Here is a 22428-nt window from a genome sequence, read left to right as displayed (position 1 = left end):
CGGAGTCAATATCAAGAGTGGAGTAGTGTGTGTGGGGAGGTGTCTCAGCATAAACGTTAGTGTGGTGGTCTTAGCATGAGTGGGGAAACATGGAGGTGTCATTATGGAAAAGAAGAAGGCAGCATTAGAAGCTCATGGAGAGGGGCAGCATGCATGGGACATTGTGAGGAGGGGGCAGCATGCATGGGACATTGTGAGGAGGGGACAGCATGCATTGGACACTGTGAGGAGGGGGCAGCGTGCATGGGACACTGTGAGGAGGGGGAAGCGTGCATGGGACACTGTGAGGAGGGGACAGCGTGCATGGGACACTGTGAGGAGGGGGCAGGGTGCATGGGACATTGTGAGGAGGGGGCAGCGTGCATGGGACATTGTGAGGAGGGGGCAGCGTGCATGGGACATTGTGAGGAGGGGGCAGCGTGCATGGGACATTGTGAGGAGGGGGCAGTGTGCATGGGACATTGTGAGGAGGGGGCAGCGTGCATGGGACATTGTGAGGAGGGGGCAGCGTGCATGGGACACTGTGAGGAGGGGGCAGCGTGCATGGGACACTGTGAGGAGGGGGCAGCGTGCATGGGACACTGTGAGGAGGGGGCAGCGTGCATGGGACATTGTGAGGAGGGGGCAGCGTGCATGGGACATTGTGAGGAGGGGGCAGCGTGCATGGGACATTGTGAGGAGGGGGCAGCGTGCATGGGACATTGTGAGGAGGGGGCAGCGTGCATGGGACATTGTGAGGAGGGGGCAGCGTGCATGGGACACTGTGAGGAGGGGGCAGCGTGCATGGGAAACTGTGAGGAGGGGGCAGCGTGCATGGGACATTGTGAGGAGGGGGCAGTATGCATGGGACATTGTGAGGAGGGGACAGCGTGCATGGGACATTGTGAGGAGGGGGAAGCATGCATGGGACATTGTGAGGAGGGGGCAGTATGCATGGGACACTGTGAGGAGGGGGCAGCGTGCATGGGACATTGTGAGGAGGGGGCAGTATGCATGGGACATTGTGAGGAGGGGACAGCGTGCATGGGACACTGTGAGGAGGGGACAGAATGCATGGGACATCGTGAGAAGAGGGCAGCATGCATGGGACATTGTGAGAAGGGGGCAGCATGCATGGGACATTGTGAGAAGGGGGCAGCATGCATGGGACATTGTGAGGAGGGGGCAGTATACATGGACCATTGTGAGGAGGGGGCAGCATGCATGGGACATTGTGAGGAGGGGGCAGTATATATGGACCATTGTGAGGAGGGGGCAGCATGCATGGGACACTGTGAGGAGGGGGCAGCATGCATGGGACACTGTGAGGAGGGGGCAGCGTGCATGGGACATTGTGAGGAGGGGGCAGCATGCATGGGACATTGTGAGGAGGGGGCAGCATGCATAGGACACTGTGAGGAGGGGGCAGCGTGCATGGGACACTGTGAGGAGGGGGCAGCGTGCATGGGAAACTGTGAGGAGGGGGCAGCGTGCATGGGACATTGTGAGGAGGGGGCAGTATGCATGGGACATTGTGAGGAGGGGACAGCGTGCATGGGACATTGTGAGGAGGGGGAAGCATGCATGGGACATTGTGAGGAGGGGGCAGTATGCATGGGACACTGTGAGGAGGGGGCAGCGTGCATGGGACATTGTGAGGAGGGGACAGCGTGCATGGGACACTGTGAGGAGGGGACAGAATGCATGGGACATCGTGAGAAGAGGGCAGCATGCATGGGACATTGTGAGAAGGGGGCAGCATGCATGGGACATTGTGAGAAGGGGGCAGCATGCATGGGACATTGTGAGGAGGGGACAGTATACATGGACCATTGTGAGGAGGGGGCAGCATGCATGGGACATTGTGAGGAGGGGGCAGTATATATGGACCATTGTGAGGAGGGGGCAGCATGCATGGGACACTGTGAGGAGGGGGCAGCATGCATGGGACACTGTGAGGAGGGGGCAGCGTGCATGGGACATTGTGAGGAGGGGGCAGCATGCATGGGACATTGTGAGGAGGGGGCAGCATGCATAGGACACTGTGAGGAGGGGGCAGCGTGCATGGGACACTGTGAGGAGGGGGCAGCGTGCATGGGACATTGTGAGGAGGGGGCAGCATGCATGGGACATTGTGAGGAGGGGGCAGTATGCATGGGACATTGTGAGGAGGGGGCAGCATGCATAGGACACTGTGAGGAGGGGGCAGCATGCATGGGACATTGTGAGGAGGGGGCAGCAAGCATGGGACATTGTGAGGAGGGGGCAGCATGCATGGGACATTGTGAGGAGGGGGCAGCATGCATGGGACATTGTGAGGAGGGGGCAGCATGCATGGGACATTGTGAGGAGGGGGCAGCATGCATAGGACATTGTCCTCACATCATGCTGCTCCCTCCTCACAATGTACAGATCATATTTCATAATTGAGGAAGGTGTGGTGGATATAATTTATAAGGGAGGGCAGTGTGTAGTATATTAGGGGCAGTGTGACAGTCACAGTATATAAGTGGGGACGGTGTGGTGGGAATATTTTATACTCATGCTATGTTTTGATGTGCCTGTGGTGATTCCCATTGGGGGGGGGGGGGTTAGTGCCCTTCATTTCTCATTGATACTTTTTAAAGTGTTTTACAGAGTAGATCTGCCTTCAACAGATGTCGTGTGCGAAAACTCAGTGTTACGTTGTCACTTACGACCACTTAAAGTGCTTAGGGCAGCACAAAGGCAAACTACAGCCCTGCTTATATGGTAGTACGAGTGGCGGAAAAATAGAAAAGTTACGTCTCTCGGAAGCAGGGGAGCAAACAATGAAGAACGGAACATTGCCCGGGGGTTAATATATTACAGATTAGGGATTTGTTTGTTTAGGTTTTTGTTTACAATTCACAGGCTATAACCGCCCTCAATGATCATCCAGGAGCCGCACTGCTCCCTGCTGAACAGCGGCGCTCTAGTCAGAGCTGGGAAGTTCAGTTATTGCTGATATTTTATTCAATTTAAATTAAGTTTCTAAAAAAAAAAAAAAAAAAAAAAAAAAAAAGAGTGGTCGTCCCACAATGCACTTGGAGAGTTGTACCCGGAAGTAGCGTTACAGGAAGCACATGGTGACTGAGGAGGAGGTGTGCGGCTGAGCGGTGACTGGGACAACATGGGGAAGCACAACACGGCCGTACTGACGCTCATATACAACCACCTGCTGCAGCATGGACTCTGCAAGACGGCGAAAAAGCTGCAGGCGGAGAGCGGAGTGGTGAGCGCTGCAGTCATGTGCACCCCTGTGCTGCGCCCCTCGTGTGGCTCCCCTCATGTACATCCCCCTGTGCTGCGCCTGCGCACAATCACCACATCAACTTGGTGCATTGGCCCCTAATACCCTAGTGTTATATTGTGCAGAGCCCTGTGTGCGCGTATGTGTATACTGTGTGTATATACTGCATGTGCACATACTGTATGTGTATTATGTGTTTATACTGTGTGTATATACTATACTGTATGTGTATATACTGTATGTGTGTGTATATACTGTATGTGTTTGTGTATATACTGTGTGTATACTGTGTATATACTGTATGTGTATACTGTGTGTATACTGTATGTGTATGTGTATACTGTGTGTATACTGTATGTGTATGTGTATACTGTGTGTATACTGTATGTGTATGTATATACTGTGTGTATACTGTGTATATACTGTATGTGTTTGTGTATATACTGTGTGTATATACTGTGTGTTTGTGTATATACTGTGTGTATATACTGTGTATATACTATACTGTATGTTTGTGTATATACTGTGTGTATATACTATACTGTATGTGTATATACTGTATGTTTGTATATACTGTGTACATTTGTGTATGTGTACATGTGTATATACTGTATGCGTATATACTGTATGGATGTGTATATACTGTATGTGTGTGTGTGTATACTGTGTGTATATACTGTGTATAGTGTGTGTATATACTATACTGTATGTGTGTATATACTATACTGTATGTGTGTATATACTGTGTATAGTGTGTGTATATACTATACTGTATGTGTGTATATACTGTGTATACTGTGTGTATATACTGTGTATACTGTGTGTATATACTATACTGTGTGTGTATAATGTGTGTGTATACTGTGTGTGTATACTATACTGTGTGTGTATATACTATACTGTGTGTGTATATACTATACTGTGTGTGTATATACTATACTGTGTGTGTATACTGTGTGTATATACTATACTGTGTGTGTATATACTATACTGTGTGTATATACTATACTGTGTGTGTATACTGTGTGTATATACTATACTGTGTGTGTATATACTATACTGTGTGTGTATATACTATACTGTGTGTGTATACTGTGTGTATATACTATACTGTGTGTGTATACTGTGTGTATATACTATACTGTGTGTGTATACTGTGTGTATATACTATACTGTGTGTGTATACTGTGTGTGTATACTGTGTGTATATACTATACTGTGTGTGTATACTGTGTGTATATACTATACTGTGTGTATATACTATACTGTGTGTGTATACTATACTGTGTGTGTGTGTATATACTATACTGTGTCTGTGTGTGTGTGTATATACTATACTGTGTGTGTGTGTATACTGTGTGTATATACTATACTGTGTGTGTGTGTATACTGTGTGTATATACTATACTGTGTGTGTATACTGTGTGTATATACTATACTGTGTGTGTGTGTATATATTATACTGTGTGTGTGTATACTGTGTGTATATACTATACTGTGTGTGTGTATACTGTGTGTATATACTATACTGTGTGTATATACTATACTGTGTGTGTGTATACTGTGTGTATATACTATACTGTGTGTGTATACTGTGTGTATATACTATACTGTGTGTATATACTATACTGTGTGTATATACTATACTGTGTGTCTATACTATACTGTGTGTATATACTATACTGTGTGTGTGTGTATACTGTGTGTATATACTATACTGTGTGTGTGTGTATACTGTGTGTATATACTATACTGTGTGTGTGTGTGTGTATACTGTGTGTATATACTATACTGTGTGTGTGTGTATACTGTGTGTATATACTATACTGTGTGTGTGTGTGTACTGTGTATATACTATACTGTGTGTGTGTATACTGTGTGTATATACTATACTGTGTGTGTGTGTATACTGTGTGTATATACTATACTGTGTGTGTGTGTATACTGTGTGTATATACTATACTGTGTGTGTGTGTATACTGTGTATATACTATACTGTGTGTGTGTGTATACTGTGTGTATATACTATACTGTGTGTGTGTGTATACTGTGTGTATATACTATACTGTGTGTGTGTGTATACTGTGTGTATATACTATACTGTGTGTGTGTGTATACTGTGTGTATATACTATACTGTGTGTGTGTGTATACTGTGTGTATATACTATACTGTGTGTGTGTGTATACTGTGTGTATATACTATACTGTGTGTGTGTGTATGCTGTGTGTATATACTATACTGTGTGTGTGTGTATACTGTGTGTATATACTATACTGTGTGTGTGTATACTGTGTGTATATACTATACTGTGTGTGTGTGTATACTGTGTGTATATACTATACTGTGTGTGTGTGTGTATACTGTGTGTATATACTATACTGTGTGTGTGTGTGTGTGTATACTGTGTGTATATACTATACTGTGTGTGTGTGTATACTGTGTGTATATACTATACTGTGTGTGTGTGTATACTGTGTGTATATACTATACTGTGTGTGTGTGTATACTGTGTGTATATACTATACTGTGTGTGTGTGTATACTGTGTGTATATACTATACTGTGTGTGTATACTGTTTGTATATACTATACTGTGTGTGTGTGTGTGTATACTGTGTGTATATACTATACTGTGTGTGTGTGTGTATACTGTGTGTATATACTATACTGTGTGTGTGTGTATACTGTTTGTATATACTATACTGTGTGTGTGTGTGTGTATACTGTGTGTATATACTATACTGTGTGTGTGTGTGTGTATACTGTGTGTATATACTATACTGTGTGTGTGTGTGTGTGTGTGTATACTGTGTGTATATACTATACTGTGTGTGTGTATACTGTGTGTATATACTATACTGTGTGTGTGTATACTGTGTGTATATACTATACTGTGTGTGTGTATACTGTTTGTATATACTATACTGTGTGTGTGTGTGTATACTGTGTGTATATACTATACTGTGTGTGTGTATACTGTGTGTATATACTATACTGTGTGTGTGTATACTGTGTGTATATACTATACTGTGTGTGTGTGTATACTGTGTGTATATACTATACTGTGTGTGTGTGTGTATACTGTGTGTATATACTATACTGTGTGTGTGTATACTGTGTGTATATACTATACTGTGTGTGTGTATACTGTGTGTATATACTATACTGTGTGTGTGTGTATACTGTGTGTATATACTATACTGTGTGTGTGTGTATACTGTGTGTATATACTATACTGTGTGTGTGTGTATACTGTGTGTATATACTATACTGTGTGTGTGTATACTGTGTGTATATACTATACTGTGTGTGTGTATACTGTTTGTATATACTATACTGTGTGTGTGTGTGTATATACTGTGTGTATATACTATACTGTGTGTGTGTGTGTATACTGTGTGTATATACTATACTGTGTGTGTGTGTATACTGTGTGTATATACTATACTGTGTGTGTGTGTGTATACTGTGTGTATATACTATACTGTGTGTGTGTGTGTGTATACTGTGTGTATATACTATACTGTGTGTGTGTGTGTGTGTGTATACTGTGTGTATATACTATACTGTGTGTGTGTGTGTATACTGTGTGTATATACTATACTGTGTGTGTGTGTATACTGTGTGTATATACTATACTGTGTGTGTGTGTATACTGTGTGTATATACTATACTGTGTGTGTGTATACTGTGTGTATATACTATACTGTGTGTGTGTATACTGTGTGTATATACTATACTGTGTGTGTGTATACTGTGTGTATATACTATACTGTGTGTGTGTATACTGTGTGTATATACTATACTGTGTGTGTATACTGTGTGTATATACTATACTGTGTGTGTGTGTATACTGTGTGTATATACTATACTGTGTGTGTATACTGTTTGTATATACTATACTGTGTGTGTGTGTGTGTATACTGTGTGTATATACTATACTGTGTGTGTGTGTATACTGTGTGTATATACTATACTGTGTGTGTGTATACTGTTTGTATATACTATACTGTGTGTGTGTGTGTGTATACTGTGTGTATATACTATACTGTGTGTGTGTGTGTGTGTGTATACTGTGTGTATATACTATACTGTGTGTGTGTATACTGTGTGTATATACTATACTGTGTGTGTGTATACTGTGTGTATATACTATACTGTGTGTGTGTATACTGTGTGTATATACTATACTGTGTGTGTGTATACTGTGTGTATATACTATACTGTGTGTGTGTATACTGTTTGTATATACTATACTGTGTGTGTGTGTGTATACTGTGTGTATATACTATACTGTGTGTGTGTGTGTATACTGTGTGTATATACTATACTGTGTGTGTGTGTATACTGTGTGTATATACTATACTGTGTGTGTGTGTGTATACTGTGTGTATATACTATACTGTGTGTGTGTATACTGTGTGTATATACTATACTGTGTGTGTGTATACTGTGTGTATATACTATACTGTGTGTGTGTGTATACTGTGTGTATATACTATACTGTGTGTGTGTGTGTATACTGTGTGTATATACTATACTGTGTGTGTGTGTATACTGTGTGTATATACTATACTGTGTGTGTGTATACTGTGTGTATATACTATACTGTGTGTGTGTGTGTATACTGTGTGTATATACTATACTGTGTGTGTGTATACTGTGTGTATATACTATACTGTGTGTGTGTGTATACTGTGTGTATATACTATACTGTGTGTGTGTGTATACTGTGTGTATATACTATACTGTGTGTGTATACTGTGTGTATATACTATACTGTGTGTGTGTGTATACTGTGTGTATATACTATACTGTGTGTGTGTGTATACTGTGTGTATATACTATACTGTGTGTGTGTGTGTATACTGTGTGTATATACTATACTGTGTGTGTGTGTGTGTATACTGTGTGTATATACTATACTGTGTGTGTGTGTATACTGTGTGTATATACTATACTGTGTGTGTGTGTGTATACTGTGTGTATATACTATACTGTGTGTGTGTATACTGTGTGTATATACTATACTGTGTGTGTGTATACTGTGTGTATATACTATACTGTGTGTGTGTGTATACTGTGTGTATATACTATACTGTGTGTGTGTGTGTATACTGTGTGTATATACTATACTGTGTGTGTGTGTATACTGTGTGTATATACTATACTGTGTGTGTGTGTGTATACTGTGTGTATATACTATACTGTGTGTGTGTGTATACTGTGTGTATATACTATACTGTGTGTGTGTATACTGTGTGTATATACTATACTGTGTGTGTGTATACTGTGTGTATATACTATACTGTGTGTGTGTGTATACTGTGTGTATATACTATACTGTGTGTGTATACTGTGTGTATATACTATACTGTGTGTGTGTGTATACTGTGTGTATATACTATACTGTGTGTGTGTGTATACTGTGTGTATATACTATACTGTGTGTGTGTGTGTGTATACTGTGTGTATATACTATACTGTGTGTGTGTGTGTATACTGTGTGTATATACTATACTGTGTGTGTGTGTGTATACTGTGTGTATATACTATACTGTGTGTGTGTGTGTATACTGTGTGTATATACTATACTGTGTGTGTGTGTGTATACTGTGTGTATATACTATACTGTGTGTGTGTGTGTATACTGTGTGTATATACTATACTGTGTGTGTGTGTGTATACTGTGTGTATATACTATACTGTGTGTGTGTGTGTATACTGTGTGTATATACTATACTGTGTGTGTGTGTATATACTATACTGTGTGTGTGTGTATATACTATACTGTGTGTGTGTGTGTATACTGTGTGTATATACTATACTGTGTGTGTGTGTGTATACTGTGTGTATATACTATACTGTGTGTGTGTGTGTGTGTGTATACTGTGTATATATACTATACTGTGTGTGTGTGTGTATACTGTGTGTATATACTATACTGTGTGTGTGTGTGTGTGTATACTGTGTGTATATACTATACTGTGTGTGTGTGTGTATACTGTGTATATACTATACTGTGTGTGTGTGTGTATACTGTGTGTATAATCTATACTGTGTGTGTGTGTGTGTATACTGTGTGTATATACTATACTGTGTGTGTGTGTATATACTATACTGTGTGTGTGTGTATACTGTGTGTATATACTATACTGTGTGTGTATACTGTGTGTATATACTATACTGTGTGTGTGTGTATACTGTGTGTATATACTATACTGTGTGTGTGTGTATATACTATACTGTGTGTGTGTGTATATACTATACTGTGTGTGTGTATATACTATACTGTGTGTGTGTGTGTATACTGTGTGTATATACTATACTGTGTGTGTGTGTGTATACTGTGTGTATATACTATACTGTGTGTGTGTGTGTATACTGTGTGTATATACTATACTGTGTGTGTGTATACTGTGTGTATATACTATACTGTGTGTGTGTGTGTATACTGTGTGTATATACTATACTGTGTGTGTGTGTGTATACTGTGTGTATATACTATACTGTGTGTGTGTGTGTATACTGTGTGTATATACTATACTGTGTGTGTGTGTGTATACTGTGTGTATATACTATACTGTGTGTGTGTGTATATACTATACTGTGTGTGTGTGTATACTGTGTGTATATACTATACTGTGTGTGTATACTGTGTGTATATACTATACTGTGTGTGTGTGTATACTGTGTGTATATACTATACTGTGTGTGTGTATATACTATACTGTGTGTGTGTGTGTGTGTATATACTATACTGTGTGTGTGTGTGTGTATACTGTGTGTATATACTATACTGTGTGTGTGTGTGTATACTGTGTGTATATACTATACTGTGTGTGTGTATACTGTGTGTATATACTATACTGTGTGTGTGTGTGTGTATACTGTGTATATATACTATACTGTGTGTGTGTGTGTATACTGTGTGTATATACTATACTGTGTGTGTGTGTATACTGTGTGTATATACTATACTGTGTGTGTGTGTATACTGTGTGTATATACTATACTGTGTGTGTGTGTGTATACTGTGTGTATATACTATACTGTGTGTGTGTGTGTATACTGTGTGTATATACTATACTGTGTGTGTGTGTATACTGTGTGTATATACTATACTGTGTGTGTGTGTATACTGTGTGTATATACTATACTGTGTGTGTGTGTGTATACTGTGTGTATATACTATACTGTGTGTGTGTGTATACTGTGTGTATATACTATACTGTGTGTGTGTGTATACTGTGTGTATATACTATACTGTGTGTGTGTGTATACTGTGTGTATATACTATACTGTGTGTGTGTGTATACTGTGTGTGTGTGTGTGTGTATACTGTGTGTATATACTATACTGTGTGTGTGTATACTGTGTGTATATACTATACTGTGTGTGTGTGTGTATACTGTGTGTATATACTATACTGTGTGTGTGTGTATACTGTGTGTATATACTATACTGTGTGTGTGTATACTGTGTGTATATACTATACTGTGTGTATATACTATACTGTGTGTGTGTGTGTATACTGTGTGTATATACTGTATACTGTGTGTGTGTATACTGTGTGTATATACTGTATACTGTGTGTGTGTGTGTATATACTATATGTGTATATACTGTATACTGTGTGTGTATATACTATACTACTATACTATATGTGTATATACTGTATACTGTGTGTGTATATACTATACTACTATACTATATGTGTATATACTGTATACTGTGTGTGTATATACTATACTATATGTGTATATACTGTGTATACTGTGTGTGTATATACTATACTATATGTGTATATACTGTGTATACTGTGTGTGTATATACTATACTGTATGTGTATATACTGTGTATACTGTGTGTATATACTATACTGTATGTGTGTATATACTGTGTATATACTGTGTATATACTGTGTGTGTGTATATACTATACTGTATGTGCATATACTGTGTGTATATACTGTATGTGTTTGTGTGTATATACTGTGTGTATATGTGTACATTTGTGTATGTGTACATGTGTATATACTGTATGGATGTGTATATACTGTATATGTGTATATATATATATATATATATATATATATATATTATATATTATATTAGTATGTATGTGTTTGTGTGTATATGTATGTATATATATATATATTATTGATTGCTCTCAGTGAGAGAAACAAAATTTAAAATTTCTTCAGCGCTCTATTGGGAGACCCAGACGATTGGGTGTATAGCACTGCCTCCGGAGGCCACACAAAGCAATTACACTAAAAAGTGTAAGGCCCCTCCCCTTCTGGCTATACACCCCCAGTGGGATCACTGGCTCACCAGTTTTCTGCTTTGTGCGAAGGAGGTCAGACATCCACGCATAGCTCCACTGTTTGTAGTCAGCAGTAGCTGCTGGCTATATCGGATGGAAGAAAAGAGGGCCCATATTGGGCCCCCAGCATGCTCCCTTCTCACCCGCGGTGGTGCTTGTAAGGTTGAGGTACCTATTGCTGGTACAGAGGCTGGAGCCCACATGCTGTTTTCCTTCCACATCCCCTTAGGGCTCTGTGGAAGTGGGATCTTACCGGCCTCCAAGCCCTGAGGCCGGGCTCCATCCACAGACCCAGAGAACCTGCTGGATTTGGAGCGGGAGTGCCGTTCAGGGACAAGGCCCTGCAACTTTCAGGTACTCTGTGTCCCCGGCAGGCACGGACACTCAAGGCTTGCTGAGCGTTATAGTGCGCCGGGGACAGTAGCGCTGTGCGCTGGGGTTAGGTCACTGCAGCTTTGCTGAGTGACGTTACATGTTGGGAACTACTGCGCCGACCGCTGCTGGAGCGGCGGCGCAGCTGCGACTTGTGGTGCGCCGGGGACTTTGCGCCGACCGCGCTTTTACGGCGGCGGCGCTTCTAACTTTAGCCCCCGGCTTCTGCGGCCTAGCGCCGCTTCGTTCCCGCCCCCACCCTGTCAATCAGGGTAGGGGAGAGACGCTGCTCAATTGGCAGCGCCGAGGGCTGGAGCTTTATTTACATGCTCCAGCCCTCTCACTAGGCACAGTGGGAAGCAGGCTTCCCGCTCTTCGTCGGTGTACGCCCAGGGCCCGCCCCCCCTCTCCACAAGGACGCCGGCAGCCATTACACATGCGGTCTGGCTGGGGAAAGGCAGCAGGCTCTGGGAGACCCAGACTAAAGGGATTTCGGCGACCACACACCCGCTCCTAAGCGGGCGGTAAGCTGCACTTTAGTGCTGGCCCCACTTGTGCCTCAGTGTTATATTAGTGTACTTTTTTCTTAGTACCATATATATATATAGTTGCACTGTAAGGTCGCTTCTTGGCTGGACACCCTGTACTGCTCTGAGGAGGCAGCAACATGTCATCCGCAAAACGCAAGGGTGCCAAGGCACAGGCTGTGTACACTGTTTGTACTGCATGTGGGGCTGATCTACCGGCAGGCTCCAAAGACTCACATTGTATGCAATGTTCAGTCCCAGTGGCACTCCGTCAGCCAGAGCCTAATGTGGTGGTAGCCCAGGCAGAGACGCCTGTGAACCCTGCCCCGGTGACGGGGACAGACTTTGCAGTTTTTGCTGACAAAATGTCTGTGACTATGTTAAAAATCCTGGAGACCTTGCAGTCCAGGCCAGTTACTCAGACCATGGACACTGCTGTGTCTATGCTCTCCGGTCCCCCTCAGTTGGAACTAATCCGTACTTCAAGGGGGTCTCAAGCATCACAAGCTGGAGTCTCTGACTCAGATGACAGCCCCAGGCAGCCTAAACGAGCTCGCTGGGAAAGACCCTCCACGTCATCACACTGCTCAGGGTCTCAGCGAGAAGAGTCTCTCTGTGATGAGACTGAGGACGGTGATCAGGATTCTAATCCTGAGGCTCCTTTCAATCTGGATGCCCCTGATGGTGACGCCATGGTTAATGACCTTATATCGGCGATTAATAGACTGTTGGATATTTCTCCCCCAGCCCCTTCTGCAGAGGAGGCAGCTGCACAGCAGGAGAAGTTCCATTTCCTGTATCCCAAGCGTAAATTAAGTGCTTTTTTGGACCACTCTGACTTCAGAGAATCAATCCAGAAGCACGACGCTCATCCAGATAAGCGTTTCTCTAAACGTTCTAAGGATACCCGTTACCCTTTTCCTGCTGAGGTGACCAAACGCTGGACCCAGTGTCCAAAGGTGGATCCCCCAATTTCCAAGCTTGCGGCTAGATCCATAGTCGCAGTAGAGGATGGCGCTTCACTTAAAGATGCCAACGACAGACAGATGGACCTTTGGTTGAAATCTGTCTATGAAGCTATCGGCGCGTCGTTTGCTCCAGCATTCGCGGCCGTGTGGGCACTCCAAGCTATTTCAGCTGGTTTAGCACAGGCGGATGCTATCATACATCCAGCAGTGACGCAGGTGGCGTCCCTAACTTCGCAAATGTCTGCGTTTGCGACCTATGCTATCAATGCTGTCCTAGAATCTACGAGCCGTACCGCTATGGCGTCCGCCAATTCTGTGGTTTTGCGCAGAGCCTTGTGGTTAAAGGACTGGAAAGCAGATGCTGGTTCCAAAAAATGCTTAACCAGCTTGCCATTATCCAGAGACAGACTGTTTGGTGAGCCATTGGCTGAAATCATAAAACAGTCCAAGGGTAAGGACTCTTCCTTACCACAGCCCAGAGCAAGTAAACCTCAACAGAAAAAGTGGCAGTCGAGGTTTCGGTCCTTTCGAGGCTCGGGCAAGGCCCAATTCTCCTCGTCCAAAAGGACTCAGAAAGAACAAGGCAGCTCAGATTCCTGGCGGGCTCACTCACGCCCCAGGAAAGCAAATGGAGGAACCGCTTCCAAAGCGGCTACCTCATGACTTTCGGCCTCCTCCCTCCGCATCCTCGGTCGGTGGCAGGCTCTCCCGCTTTTGCGACATTTGGCTGTCACAGGTCAAGGACCGGTGGGTAACAGACATTTTGTCTCGCGGGTACAGAATCGAGTTCAGTTCTCGACCTCCACTTCGGTTCTTCAGAACCTCCCCACACCCCAACCGAGCAGATGCCCTGCTGCAGGCGGTGGACTCTCTAAGAGCAGAAGGAGTCGTGATCCCTGTCCCCCCTCAGGAACGAGGGCGAGGATTTTACTCCAATCTCTTTGTGGTTCCAAAAAAGGACGGCTCCTTCCGTCCTGTTCTGGACCTAAAACTGCTCAACAAGCATGTGAACGCCAGGCGGTTCCGGATGGAATCCCTCCGCTCAGTTATTGCCTCAATGTCTCAAGGAGATTTCATAGCATCAATAGACATCAAAGATGCTTATCTCCACGTGCCGATTGCTACAGAGCACCAACGCTTTCTACGCTTCGTGATAGGAGACGACCATCTTCAGTTCGTAGCTCTGCCATTTGGTCTGGCGACAGCCCCTCGGGTGTTCACCAAGATCATGGCGGCAGTGGTAGCAGTCTTGCACTCTCACGGACACTCTGTGATCCCTTACTTGGACGATCTACTGGTCAAGGCACCCTCTCAAGAGGCATGCCAACTCAGCCTGAATGTTGCACTGGAGACTCTCCAGGCGTTCGGGTGGATCATCAACTTCCCGAAGTCAAATCTGTCACCGACCCAATCACTAACGTATCTTGGCATGGAGTTTCATACTCTCTCAGCGATAGTGAAGCTTCCGCTGGACAAGCAGCGGTCTCTACAGACTGGGGTGCAGGCTCTCCTTCAAAGTCAGTCGCACTCCTTAAGACGCCTCATGCACTTCCTCGGGAAGATGGTGGCGGCAATAGAGGCGGTTCCGTTTGCGCAGTTTCATCTGCGTCCACTTCAATGGGACATTCTCCGCCAATGGGACGGGAAGTCAACATCCCTAGACAGGAAAGTCTCCCTTTCCCAGACGGCCAAGGACTCTCTGCAGTGGTGGCTTCTTCCCACCTCATTATCACAGGGAAGATCCTTCCTACCACCATCCTGGGCGGTGGTCACGACAGACGCGAGTCTGTCAGGGTGGGGAGCAGTTTTTCTCCACCACAGGGCTCAGGGTACGTGGACTCGGCAGGAGTCCACCCTTCAGATCAATGTTCTGGAAATCAGAGCAGTGTATCTTGCCCTACTAGCCTTCCAGCAGTGGCTGGAGGGAAAGCAGATCCGAATTCAGTCGGACAACTCCACAGCGGTGGCATACATCAACCACCAAGGGGGGACACGCAGTCGGCAAGCCTTCCAGGAAGTCCGGCGGATTCTGATGTGGGTGGAAGCCACAGCCTCCACCATATCCGCAGTTCACATCCCCGGCGTAGAAAACTGGGAAGCAGACTTCCTCAGTCGCCAGGGCATGGACGCAGGGGAATGGTCCCTTCACCCAGACGTGTTTCAGGAAATCTGTCGCCGCTGGGGGGTGCCGGACGTCGACCTAATGGCGTCACGGCACAACAACAAGGTTCCAACCTTCATGGCACGGTCTCGCGATCAAAGAGCGCTGGCGGCAGACGCCCTAGTGCAAGATTGGTCGCAGTTCCGGCTCCCTTATGTGTTTCCACCTCTGGCACTCTTGCCCAGAGTGCTACGCAAGATCAGATCCGATTGCAGCCGCGTCATACTTGTCGCCCCAGACTGGCCGAGGAGGGCGTGGTATCCGGATCTGTGGCAGCTCACGGTCGGCCAACCGTGGGCACTCCCAGACCGACCAGACTTACTGTCCCAAGGGCCGTTTTTCCATCGGAATTCTGCGGCCCTGAACCTGACTGTGTGGCCATTGAGTCCTGGATCCTAGCGTCTTCAGGATTGTCCCAAGGGGTCGTTGCCACCATGAGACAGGCTAGGAAGCCCACGTCCGCTAAGATCTACCACAGAACGTGGAGGATATTCTTATCCTGGTCCTCTGCTCAGGGAGTGTCTCCCTGGCCATTTGCATTGCCTACCTTTCTTTCTTTCCTGCAATCTGGGTTAGAAAAAGGTTTGTCGCTCAGCTCCCTTAAAGGTCAGGTCTCGGCGCTATCCGTCTTTTTTCAGAGGCGTTTGGCACGCCTTCCTAAGGTGCGCACGTTCCTGCAGGGGGTTTGTCATATTGTACCCCCGTACAAGCGGCCGTTAGATCCATGGGATCTGAACAGGGTACTAGTTGCCCTCCAGAAGCCGCCCTTCGAGCCTCTGAGGGAGGTTTCACTTTCTAGACTATCACAGAAAGTGGCTTTTCTGGTAGCGGTCACATCTCTTCGGAGAGTGTCTGAGCTGGCAGCGCTGTCATCCAAGGCTCCCTTCCTGGTCTTCCACCAGGACAAGGTTGTGCTGCGCCCCATTCAGGAGTTTCTCCCGAAGGTGGTATCCTCTTTTCATCTTAATCAGGATATCTCTTTGCCTTCGTTTTGTCCTCATGCAGTTCATCGGTATGAGAAAGATTTACATTTGTTAGATCTGGTGAGAGCACTCAGAATCTACATTTCCCGCACGGCGCCCTTGCGCCGTTCGGATGCACTCTTTGTCCTTGTCGCTGGTCAGCGCAAAGGGTCGCAGGCTTCTAAGGCCACCCTGGCTCGATGGATCAAAGAACCAATTCTTGAAGCCTACCGTTCTGCTGGGCTTCCGGTTCCTTCAGGGCTGAAGGCCCATTCTACCAGAGCCGTGGGTGCATCCTGGGCATTGCGACACCAGGCTACGGCTCAACAGGTGTGCCAGGCAGCTACCTGGTCGAGTCTGCACACTTTCACCAAACATTATCAGGTGCATACCTATGCTTCGGCGGACGCCAGCCTAGGTAGAAGAGTCCTGCAGGCGGCAGTTGCCTCCCCGTAGGGGAGGGCTGTCTTGCAACTCTAACATGAGGTATTTCTTTACCCACCCAGGGACAGCTTTTGGACGTCCCAATCGTCTGGGTCTCCCAATAGAGCGCTGAAGAAGAAGGGAATTTTGTTACTTACCGTAAATTCCTTTTCTTCTAGCTCTTATTGGGAGACCCAGCACCCGCCCTGTTGTCCTTCGGGATTTTTGGTTGTTTTTCGGGTACACATGTTGTTCATGTTGAACGGTTTTCAGTTCTCCGTTGTTACTCGGAGAGAATTTGTTTAAACCAGTTATTGGCTTTCCTCCTTCTTGCTTTTGCACTAAAACTGGTGAGCCAGTGATCCCACTGGGGGTGTATAGCCAGAAGGGGAGGGGCCTTACACTTTTTAGTGTAATTGCTTTGTGTGGCCTCCGGAGGCAGTGCTATACACCCAATCGTCTGGGTCTCCCAATAAGAGCTAGAAGAAAAGGAATTTACGGTAAGTAACAAAATTCCCTTCTTTGTAGTTGATACCTTTTAACCCCTTCACGACCATGGACAGATATATCAGTCATGGAGCGTGTCCCGTCAAGCCCCGCCCCCTGCCGCGGGCAGGCGGCGGCGGTCGGCACACATCAGCTGTTTTCATCAGCTGACATGTGTGCCTGCTAGCCGCGGGTGGAATCGCTTCCACCCGCGGCCATTAACCCCTTAAATCTTGCTGCCAAAGTCTGGTAGCAAGATCTAAATGCGCGCAGCCATGTTTTTTACTTACCGCCGCCCCCACCGGAAGTCACGTGCATGATCACGTGACTATCGGTGGTTGCCATCGTAGCACAGGGTCATGTGATGACGCCTGCAGCTATGAAGTTTCACTTTCGTTTTCCCTCGGCCGCGAGCAGAGAGAAACATCTGCTGTTTATAGCTGTGATCAGCAGATAGATAAAAGCGTTCGGATTGCTGATCGCAATAGCCCCCTAGGGGGACTAGTAAAATAAAAAAAGTTTTAAAAAAATAAAAAAAAAACCTAAAAGTTCAAATCACTCCCATTTCCCCCCATTGAAAATTAAAGGGTTAAAAAATAAATATACACATATTTGGTATCGCTGCGTTCAGAAATGCCCGATCTATCAAAATATAAAATCAATTAATCTGATTGGTAAACGGCGTAGTGGCAAAAAAATTCCAAACGCCAAAATTACGTTTTTTGGTTGCCGCAAGTTTTACGCAAAATGCAATAACAGGCGATCAAAACGTAGCATCTGCGCAAAAATGGTACAATTAGAAATGTCAGCTCGAGACGCAAAAAATAAGCCGTCACTGAGCCATAGATCCCGAAAAATAAGAACGCTACGGGTTTCGGAAAATGGCACAAAACGTGCGCCACTTTTATTGGACAAACTTGTGAATTTTTTTAACCCCTTAGATACAAGTAAACCTATACATGTTTGGTGTCTACAAACTCGCACCGACCTCAGGCATCACATAGATACATCAGTTTTACCATATAGTGAACACTGTGAATAAAACATCCCAAAAACTATTGTGCTATCTCAGTTTTTTTGCAATTTTTCCGCATTTGGAATTGTTTTGCTGTTTTCCAGTACACCGTATGGTAAAACTTATGGTTTCATTTAAAAGGACAACTTGTCCCGTAAAAAACAAGCCCTCATATGGCAAGATTGACGGAAAAATAAAAAAAGTTACAGCTCTCGGAAGAAGGGGAGCAAAAAACAAAAACGGAAAGTGCCCCGGGGCTGAAGGGGTTAATGGCTAACTAAAATAGATACACACACTCACTCACTCACTGGCTGTGTGTTGGTTACAGATCACTAATTGTTTTGGTGTTAGTTAAAAATAAAAAAAGTTTTTTTTGTTTAATTGTCGTTCTCATCTGGTCATCAAGTTGTTTGATGACATTTGTCACATTGATATTAGGGGGGCTCACCCTTTCTGGGGGTGCTCAGTTGTGATCACTGCAGGGGTCTTGTGAGGTGGTGAACTATCACTTTCACCTTCCTGAATGCACTAATATAAATATAAGCAGAACGTGTCCAGTGCCTACATACTTTTTAAAGGGAACCTGTCACCAGATTTGGTGACTATAAGCTGCGGCCACCACCAGTGGGCTCTTTATAATAGAGCATTCTAACATGCTGTATATATGAGCCCAGGCCGCTGTGTAGTGTGCCGTGCCGGCGCCTCCTCTTTCGGCCATCCTTCAAAAGCTGGGGTGCATGATGCGTCCTACGTCATCCACACAAGCCGGCATTGAGGTCCTGCGCAGGTGCACATTGATCTGCCCTGAGCAGGGCAAATCAAAGTACTGTAGTGCGCCTGCGCAGGACCGGTGAGTGTGTATGATGTAGGACGCGTCATGCACACAGGCTTCAGAAGGACGAAGATGGCCAAAACCGGAGAACGGAGACGCCCATATGACCCAACTCCACCGCAGCGACCGTTTAGGTGAGTATTATAAAGTGATTTTTACGTTCTACACAGTGGCCTGGGCTCTTATATATGGCATGTTAGAATGCTGTATAGAAGAGCCCAGTGGTGGTGGCCGCAGCTTATAGGCCCCAAATCTGTTGACAGGTTCCTTTTAATATTGAGCTTGTAAGTGCGGTTTTAAAGATGACCAGAATCACGGGAGTGCGCCATTACCTCCTGATCCCTAGGTTCAGTGTAGTTCTTTCTAGCTAAGCAGCAGCGGTGGTCGGTCTACTAGGCGACGAGTTATAAAGAAGTGTTATAGGGGTTAACATTGGCTTATTATTAGAATTTCATCAATGTCTGATCAATGGGGGTGCGGCACCCAGCCCCCCCCCCCCCCCCCCCGATCAGCTGCTCCCGGTGTCGGCAGCAGCTACAACTGATCAGTTACGGATCTCAACAGCACAGCTCCAGCAACAGAATAGTGACCGCGGCCGGGTACTGGATATCGAATAGTGGGCGTAGATGTGTAATCTCCAGCCACGGTCACTATATGGTGCACCGCTGTGCAGCTCCACAGCTGAGTAGTTCCAGTGACCAGCTGATCTGCGGGGGTGCTGGGTGTCGGACCCCCACTGACCAGAGATTGCTGACCCAATCTTAGGAGAGGTCATCTATGTTGAAGTCCAAGACAACCCCTTTAATATAATAAGAACATCTAAACATTTTAATAAGATATTGCAAAAACGTTTGTTTTTACAAGAACTCTGACAATGTTAACTTATGAAGATGGGAATATTCCTTTTAAAGGATTTGTTCCTCTTAATATATTTATCATGTAGGATAACTGATGATGGCTGGGACACCCAGTCACCTGGAGATTGTCCACTCCTACGGGACTGATGGCTCCGTCACTTTTGTCAGTTCTTCTGAATTGAGCGGAGGGGTCGTCCCTTCTGTACATCACAGCTCCATTCACTCAGGGGATGTTGACATTGTCGGTGGTGTCGGCAGTCAGACCCCCCCGTGTATACCCCCTAGCAGTATACATCCTGCTAGGAGTATGGCACAATTGTCTGGTATCGTCCGTGTGTCCTGTTCATACCTGTCAGGATGCGGGAGTGTGTCCTGTTCTAATGAATAAATCTCTGGATACTGCACAAAACTCTCTGATCATGGAATTCTCCAGACTCCTCAGCAGAACTGACCACTTAATGCTCAAGTGGATAATAAAAAAAATAAAAATAAAATAATTAAATATTTATTTTTTATATAGCGCTAACATATTCCACAGCGCTTTACATACATCAGGAACACTCTCCCCATTGGGGCTTACAATCTAAGGTCCCTATCTGTATTTCTTGAGTGTGGGAGGAAACCCACGCAAACACAGGGAGAACATTCAAACTCCTTGCAGATGGTGTCCTTGGTGGGATTCGAACCCAGGACCTCAGCGCTGCAAGACTACAGTGCTAACCACTGAGCCACCGTGCCGCCCATAATTCCTCTAAGGGCTAATTTACATTATCTTAAAGGGGTTGTCCACTACTTGGACAGCCCCTTATCAATCACCATAACAATACTTCTACTCCCCTCCGGTGCCTGCGCTTTTCCAGCGGTGTCGGCACTCGCTCTCCGGTGGCTGACCTCAGGAATGTCACGCCAGCCCTGCGCCAAATCCCTGCCTTCTTCATTCTTTGTCATCAAACATCAAGAGTAAGTGAGCAGCAGCCACAACTCTGATTTCCTCTAAAGGTACCGTCACACATAACGAGATCGCTAGCGAGATCGCAGCTGAGTCACCGTTTGGTGACGCAGTAGCGATCCCGTTAGCGATCTTGTTTTGTGTGACACCTACCAGCGATCAGGCCCCTGCTGTGAGATCGCTAGTCGTTGCAGAATGGTCCAGGCCATTTTCTTCAAAGGCGATGTCCTGCTGGGCAGGACACATCGCTGTGTTTGACACTGTGTGACAGGGTCACAGTGACTGCTGAGATCGTTATACAGATCGCTACTGCGACCTGTATTGTTTCTGCATCGCTGGTAAGATCTATCTATGTGACATCTCACCTGCGACTTCCCAGCGACTTACCTGCGATCCCTATCAGATCGCATCGTTTTCGGGATCGCTGGTAAGTCGTTGTGTGTGACTGGGCCTTAAGGCCCTGTGCGCACACTGCGGTTTTACTCACGTTTTTTTGCGGTTTTGCTGCAGAAATTTCTTCAGAAAATGGTTGCAACCTTTCTGCAGACATTCCCCAGCAAAACCTATGGAAAAAAAAATTAGCTGTGCGCACACTGCGTTTTTTTTTCTCAAGAACATTCTTTCCGCAGAATTTCTTGAGAAAAAGAACGTACATGTCACTTCTTTCTTTGTCGCTCCATTGGGAGACCCAGACAATTGGGTGTATAGCTACTGCCTCCGGAGGCCACACAAAGTATTACACTTAAAAGTGTAAACCCCTCCCCTCTGCTATACACCCTCCCGTGCATCACGGGCTCCTCAGTTTTTAAGCTTTGTGCGAAGGAGGCACACATCCACGCCTAGCTCCACAACTTAGTCAGCAGCAGCTGCTGACTATTTCGGATGGAAGAAAAGTGGGCCCATATAGGGCCCCCAGCATGCTCCCTTCTCACCCCACTCTGGTCGGCGGTGTTGTTAAGGTTGAGGTGCCCATTGCGGGTACATAGGCAGGAGCCAACATGTTGTTTTCCTTCCCCATCCCTGCAGGGCTCTGGGTGAAGTGGGATCCATAATCGGTCTCCAGACACTGGGACCGTGCTCCCTCCGCAGCCCCTGGGAATCTGCTGGACAGGAGCTGGGTATCGTCAGGGACATGGCCCTGCTACTGTGAGGTACTCTGTGTCCCCTTGGGGACGGCGCATGGAGCGCTTGTGTCATACACGCTGCAGCACTGCTGGGCGTGTTAGTGCGCCGGGACTACCGCGCTTGTTGCCAGCCGCGCTTATACTCTAGTCCCCGGTTTCTGCGGCCTAGTACC

At 45.5% G+C, this 22428-nt stretch overlaps 1 protein-coding gene across 8 annotated transcripts in view; it reads left to right on the top strand.

Moving 5' to 3' along the window:
* The first annotated feature begins 3073 nt into the window (after nt 1-3073).
* TCOF1 (treacle ribosome biogenesis factor 1) overlaps nt 3074-22428 on the top strand; it is a 311423-nt gene continuing 292068 nt past the window's right edge. For all 8 annotated transcript variants that reach the window (XM_075344358.1, XM_075344353.1, XM_075344354.1 and 5 more), the window contains exon 1: nt 3074-3232. In XM_075344358.1, the coding sequence (XP_075200473.1) occupies nt 3131-3232 (102 nt within the window). In that variant the 5' untranslated portion in view covers nt 3074-3130. The remainder of the gene's footprint in view (nt 3233-22428) is intronic.

This window comes from Anomaloglossus baeobatrachus, chromosome 4 (assembly GCF_048569485.1).
Source record: "Anomaloglossus baeobatrachus isolate aAnoBae1 chromosome 4, aAnoBae1.hap1, whole genome shotgun sequence".
Taxonomy (NCBI): domain Eukaryota; kingdom Metazoa; phylum Chordata; class Amphibia; order Anura; family Aromobatidae; genus Anomaloglossus; species Anomaloglossus baeobatrachus.
The sequence above is the reverse complement of the archived record's forward strand: the minus strand, read 5'-3'. Positions and strand labels throughout refer to the sequence as shown.